This window comes from Eschrichtius robustus, chromosome 1 (assembly GCF_028021215.1).
Source record: "Eschrichtius robustus isolate mEscRob2 chromosome 1, mEscRob2.pri, whole genome shotgun sequence".
NCBI lineage: Eukaryota > Metazoa > Chordata > Mammalia > Artiodactyla > Eschrichtiidae > Eschrichtius > Eschrichtius robustus.
In genome coordinates, this window is record NC_090824.1 from 75,248,130 (window position 1) to 75,255,434 (window position 7,305).

At 39.3% G+C, this 7,305-nt stretch overlaps 1 gene segment (V, D, J or C); it reads right to left on the minus strand.

Moving 5' to 3' along the window:
* Positions 1 to 3,585: 3,585 nt before the first annotated feature.
* Positions 3,586 to 4,093, minus strand: LOC137760405 (T cell receptor alpha variable 8-4-like). The segment is given in 2 exon segments: positions 3,586 to 3,932; positions 4,048 to 4,093. Coding segments are annotated over 2 exon segments (393 nt in total).
* Positions 4,094 to 7,305: the final 3,212 nt, after the last annotated feature.

The window sequence follows — 7,305 nt, forward strand, 5'->3', positions numbered from 1 at the left end:
CTGCTGGAGTAAAGAGATAAGAAGACCGTTCCTGAGGTCAAGGAAAACTCCCCAACTGCACAGTCACAGAAAGACTCCTTGGGGGCGAAAAAGGAGGGGGCAGCACCCCATAAGAGGCGATGCCAAGCCTCTCACAAGCCTTGGCAGAAAGATGCACACGCTTGTTGGGGAGTGTCCTAGAACAGGTCAGATGCAGGAAAAGAAGTGAGATAATTGGCCAAAGGTAAATAAAGACCCAGAAGAACTGCCGTATATAAATGACTTAACTGCCTCTTTGCTGTGGTCCTCCTCATCAGGGAGGACGCCCACACCCTTTCTCTCCTGGTGTGCATTTCTGCCTTGCTCCTGTCTTAAAAAAAAAAACAAAAGATCTGTTTCTCTGTGTGCTCTCTCACATGTTATGCTGTGTCTCTGATAATAAACTTTGTTCCTGTTTTTGCCTCCTTGAGAAATTCATTTTTCAAATGGGGCAAGAGCCAGGGGAACGTTGCTTCTAGCCTCTAGCCCCCCTGGTGGTCTAGTGGCCCGGATTCCTAGCTTTCATCCAGGCTACCCAGGTTCCATTCCTGACAGGGAACTAAGATCTCTCTTCAAGACTGCTCACTGCTGCCTCTCTGAGGTTCAAGAATTTCTCAAATTCTTTGTTGAAAAACAAAATTCAATTGAGTAAATTTGAAGATCATTCGGAACGAGTGTTGCAGCTTGTAGCCTTTCTTCTGATTGGTAGGTGATGAGGTAACAGGGTGGTGTTTCAGGAATCTTACTCATCAACCTTCTGATTCCAACCAATCTGGGCTCTATGTGCTCAGGGTCAGCACACGGTCACCTTCTTCCACCTGGGTGAAGCGCCTTAGTTTCTGCAGAACAGTGCAAAGACATGTGTCAGATTATTGTGTATATCATTTGAGGAGAAATGAGGACTCTTATCACTGAACTATTGTTGCTTGACTGCTTTTCCTTTGTTTCTACACTCCCTCCCTTCCCTAATTAGTAACTGACTGAGTCTGCTCTTTGGAATTCAGGGAAGGTGTAGGAGACTACAGCCTTTTTCTACAAATAAGAAACCAGGAACAAGAAGGAGCTTTTGTATCTGGAAAGGCAACGTAGTTTCCTGCTCCATTTCACTTCTCACTCAGCAGATATCCATAGCACAGCCCAGCCATCTTTTTCCAGGGCTGTACCTGTGAATTGACTTGAAGCCACAGAATTCTTGACAAGAATGGAGAGGACCATAAATAAGACCATGGGTCCCCATAGTGCCTTTTTATGAAAATAAATGATTTTATATGATGTAATTTTATATAATGATATAAATAAACATAATCCATTTAATTATTACTTATGGACTTATAAAAAATGAGCCCTCCAACGTGACTCGATCAGTTTAGCCGTATATTTAAGAGTGTTTTAGACCTGGGAAGATGCAAAAATGAATTAGACCTGAATCTTCCTGCAGAGAGCCTGAGATATTGTGGGAGAGACAAATATCTCTATAAATGTGATAAGGGCTTAGAGGATGCCATAGTAAAAGAATGCCAAGGCAGTAACAGTTACATCAAGCCTATATTACATGATTTGATGTTCTACTCTATTCTATGCCTTCTGTGGGGGTGACAAGAGTGGATAGTAGCAAAAGCAAGGATGTGTGATCTTTGAAAGGGGACCCTTTATTTTAAATACAAGGAACAGAGAAAATGAGTACGTACGTGGACAGGGCCACCCATCACAAATACACACATACACACACGAATAAATACACTAAAGGACACAGGGTGTCTCTGTCACTTGGGTCTGGGTACAGTCTGTCACCTTAAATAACTACTAACACCATTCAGGCTCAAGGAAAATGCTTATTCACATACCTTAACAGTTGTCCTTAAAAATACATTTGAATATCTGAAAATTCCTGGGTTGTGCTGAAGGCACATAGAAGGCAGATTCTGATTTGGAAATTGGAGACATTTTAGGGAATATAAAAGAAAACTTAATTATCTAGCCCCATCTTTCCTCTCAGATGGCACAGATGCAATAAATTCTTGCATAATAAAATATTGTTTCCCAGGAGCACAGAGGATCCATTTTCTTGCTTCTCTCACGTACACATCTGTGGTTCTGAAGGGTGTTCATGAATCAGCCCAGTGTCCACAGCAGTTTCTCACGTTGGCTGGAACGCTTTGCCGTATTAAACAATATTACCTTTAATTATATATATTTCTTCTAGACTGAGCCTGAATAAAGCTGATATTTACTTTAGCCACTAGATGGATATGGAAACTAGAATTTTAAATGGTTTAATTTTTATAAAGGTGTAATTGTTTTAAAATAAATTTAAAATAAAATTTCATTTTTAAATGTTTTTTAAAAACCTGTTGATTTTTATCATGTGTATTCTGCTTTCACCGCAACTAGAGAAAGCCCGCGTGCAGCAACAAAGACCCAACACAGCCAAAAAGAAAAGAAAAGAAAAAATAAATAAGTAAATAAAAGTACACTGTTCTTAAAAAAAAAAGAAAAAGAACTGTTTTTAAAGACACATGAAAATAATTTTGGTTTGTGCTTTTCTCTCAGACTCTATAAATGATAATTCTTTGTAGATGGATTTGGAGGTAAAAGGGATGGAAAACAAGGACCTGTAAATTTTCACTGAAGAGAGAGGTAAAGTGATCTGCTGCCACTAAAGTTCAGCTAGACTGTTCAAGAATGTTGCAAATGTTTACTAAAGGCACTGTGAGAAATAGAGTAAAAAAAAAAGTTAGGATGATCAAGGGATCACTAATTATCATTGGGCAAAGTGGGCATTAAAGAAATAGAATTAGATGGGAGAAAAAGAGGATAGAGGTAGCCCGGGTGAGTCTGATAAAGAAAGGGTGGGATACTCAGAACCACCAAACCCAAGATTCCACGTGGAACTTTGGCATGGCATTGTGTTTAACTTAGAATGCCTATTACTGGGAACCACTGGGTAAAGAAGGCCTTTTTTCCTTCATACTATATTGTCTTTGGAAAGGTCACCCTGTATACATCCTTGAGTGCCAGCTCTAATTAGAGTGCCAGCTCTAATTAAGTGCACCAGTCCCATATGTTTTAGTCAAAGAGTTGAAGTCCTTTAAGGAAAGAAGCCTCTCAGGATACTAGCAAAATAGTCTGGAGATAATGCAGTTAGGAATAAGCCATTGTCCTGGGTTTTCTGATTGCTTGAGAGATGAGATTAATACTGTAAAGCAAATTCTCTGACTTGTCTTACACCAACTCACATGGCCAACCTCAAGATATCTCAGCCCATCACTATTCCAGATGACACAGGAGCAAGTAACTTTCTCCAGCTTGCTGAAAATGCTATAGCCTCATTCCCTCTAGAATCCTGATTCTAGAGGATAAAAATGCCAGACTTCAGAAAACAGGAGTCTTTCCATTACAAAAGAAAAGAAAAGGAAAGAGAATAGAAGAGAAGAGAAAAGAAAAATCTAAGATGCCCATGGGAATCAAATACTTCCAGAATTCTATATTCTCTGTATTGTTTGCCTTCACAGAACATGACAACTTCCTGAAAATAACACAGACTGAGACCCTGAGTCTTTTAAGCTACTATGTGTCAGGAGGTTTGTGTTCAGCTCCCCCTGCAGTCCCAGGCACTGTGTCACTCAGAGCACAGAAGTACTTGGCCGAGTCTTTCAAATGGGCTGATGTTTTCCTCAGGTGGAAGGAGGTCTCACCCCTCCTAAATTCAGCCTCAAAACCTTTGATGCCTGTAACAAGGTTGTTTCCAGATGTGTACTTCAGGAGAAGCTGGAGTCCTTGATTGGGGTACTGCACGTACCAGAAGAGAGTCGGTTGAACAGAAGATGAGTAGTTGCACCTCAGCTCCAGAGGGGCTCCTTCAGAGACAGTGATGCGGCCGTCAGGCTGGGCCACCGACTGGGCTCCCGTTCCTCCTGAAACATCAATGCTGAATCAATGAACTCAGCCAGAACAAAAAGTCTCTATTCAAAGTCAGTCCAGAACAATGTTCCATGTGCGGACAAGAGAGTAAAATGGAACAGTACTCACTCAGGAACAGGAGCACCTCAAGCATCAAGGTGAACACCAAGGTCATGGCGGAGCAGTGAGGAGGCAGTGAGCTCCTTTCTAGCATATTCCCCACAAACAAGTCTGATGACTGGTGGACTTGAACAGGTTGCTCTGAGGTTGAGAAGGAATGACACAGGATTTAGATTTCTTCTTCTGATGGACATTGTAGGGGGTATTATGGAGAGAGGTTGTCTTAACAACACTGTCTGCCTCTGGTGTCTGAGACGCTTTACATGTCATTGTATAAAAAAATGTTGCCAGAATATCTCTTTAAACTGTAGGGAAGGAAGGTTTGTGTGAGCTTATTCTGGTCTTTTACAGAAAAGCCATTTCCAATTTAGGCAGCAGCGCCCTCCAGGGGCCAAAGAGGGAACTATGGAGAAGTTCACAATTTTTGTGAACCTGCCCCGCCTCCTTTCTGCCCTTCTATGGTTGAATTTCAATGCCCTGTGATTATGTACAGAAGAGGATTTATGTTCTGTAGGCCCTGAATTGTATTAAACTGGGCTTTTTAAAACAACACAAAATTGTGAATTAAAATTTCCCTGTGCTGCTGTATAGCACAGGGAACTATATTCAATGTCCTGGGATAAACCATAGTGGAAAAGAATATAAAAAAGAATGTATATATATGTATAACTGAGTCACTTTGCTGTAGAGCAGAAATTACCACAACACTGTAAATCAACGATACTTCAATTTAAAAAACTGGATACAAAATAATTTTTAGAATGAGAAATAAAATCACAACATATTACATATTTTTTTTAGTATCCAGATTTAACTATGAAGCCAGAAGGAAATAAACCAATATTTTTCAACTGCTGAAAGAGAAGAGTCGTCAATCCAGAATTATATACACGTGAAATTACCTTCAGGAATAAAGGAGAAACTGAGACATTCTCAGATGAAGGAAAAGTAAGAAAACTGGTCACCAGCGGGCCTTCCCTGAAAGAATGTCTAAAGGAAGCTCTCTAGACAGAAATAAAATGATAAAAGAAAAAATCTTGAAACAAGAAGAAGGAAGAAAGAACACAATGAGCAAAAATTGGATAAATACAATAAGCTTTTCTTTTTCTCTTGAATTTCCTAAATTATATTTGGTGGATCCAGAAAAAAATATAACACTGTCTAATGAGGTTCTAAACACACATGGAGGAAATATTAAAGAAAATTATTTTATGAATAAATAAAATAGGGGAGAATAAATGGGTGTAAAGCGGGGTGACATTTCTATACTTCATTCAAATAGGTAAAATGATATTACCAATAGGCTGTGTTATATATATGTAATGTACTACTTAGAGCAACCATTTTTGAAAAGCTATACAGGGGCTTCCCTCGTGGCGCAGTGGTTGGGAGTCCGTCTGCCAATGCAGGGGACGCGGGTTTGGGCCCTGGCCCGGGAAGATCCCACATGCCTCGGAGCAACTAAGCCCGTGAGCCACAACTACTGAAGCCCGTGCACCTAGAGCCTGTGCTCCTCAACAAGAGAGGCCACTGCAATGAGAAGCCTGAGCACCCCAACGAAGAGTGGCCCCCACTCGCCACAGCTGGAGAGAGCCTGCGCACAGCAGCGAAGACCCAACGCAGCCAAAAATAAGAAAATAAATAAATAAAATGAATAAATTTATTTTAAAAAAAGCTATACAATAAGAAACATCTAAAACACTATAGGTAAATTGAAATATAATTCTAGAAAATGTTGAATAAATCACAGGAAGTCAGAGGGAAAAACACAGGGAACAAAAAACAGTGAGAACAAAAAAATCAAATGAAATGGAAGATTAAGCCCTAAAATATCAAGAGGTTAAATGCAAATGATCAACATACACAAACTAAGACACAGAGATTGGTCTGCATACACTAATGACAAGACAATTCAGACAAAAAGTGGAAACTTTTTGTTTCCATTCTTTGGAAACTAATTTTAAGTTAACTTTTTCACTCTCCACAGCAGCTCCCAGAAAACGATGCACGTACCACTCCCTGTCTTTCTCTCTTTTCCGTGGGGAGAAATATCCCGGGGCCTGCCCGTTCTTTGCCCATTTCTGAATCACTCTAACTCACAGTCTAGTTGTAACCAAAGGACGAGCAGGCGCAGGAATCTGTCCATTCTTTCTGTCACTTAGACTCACTGAGAACTGAATTCTAGTGTCTGTAATATTAGCAAGGGCTCACACGATAAATGATCTGCTTTGCTGTCTCTTATGTTCAAACATTTCTACAGGAAACATAGAGTCAGCCCAGCCAATGAGAGACAAGTCACAAAAGCAAGGAGGCACGCACACAGATGCCCATCTGCAAAGAATGGGAGGTGGCAATGGAAACACTGTCATGTCAGGACCAAGCCCAGCATTACCAGAGAAATGCTGATCTCTCCTCCTCCTCCTAAAGGAAAACAATTTTTAACGTATCATATTTGTAGAATGTTGCTAAGTCTGGACATAGAGAGAAATGTATAGCATAAATGTTTATATTAGAAAAGAAGAAATCTCAATTTCTACTGCACAGCTGCAGGTACTCTCTTCAGATTCCTATAACTGCTCCCTCCTCTTGCCACTTCAGCCCTTCAGGACTGGTTGCCTTTAATTCACACTTTCTTGAAAATCCCTTTCTATCATTTCTCACCCGTCAGATTGCAAAAAGAGCTAAGAATCATAATATTAATATTCAGTGTGTGTGATAATATCAGGAAATGAGCACTCATATCCAATAGCTGAAGTGTAAGTTAATAAAGATTCATAAGTGTTACTTACATATAATTGGAGGCCAGAAATTCCACTTGTCTGGGAATTTTTTCTTAAGAAATAGCCTTATAAATACATTATAAAAATACACATTGAATGCAGCAGCAAAATAGTGAAAACTTTTAAATATCCTTCAATACAAATATTCAATATGTTATGGTAGATCTATATTGCAATATACTATACAGTTGTGAAAAAGAGTAAGTAGACAAAATTTCTGCCACGCCAAGATTTTTCAGACTTATTCAAGCAAATCACAATACTTTACATATAAGTGTGACTCCATCTGTATTTTTAAAAAGTGTGTTTATTATGGGTGTGTATGTAAATGAAACAGTTGAAATGCACTCACTAAACCTTTATCAGTAATTGAGAACTTACCAGGGACAAATCTAGGAAGTATCACTTTTTATTCTATATGCTTAAAACTGCTTTACTATTTTAAATAATTAAATATTAATTTATAACTTGTTTAATCATAACAAAT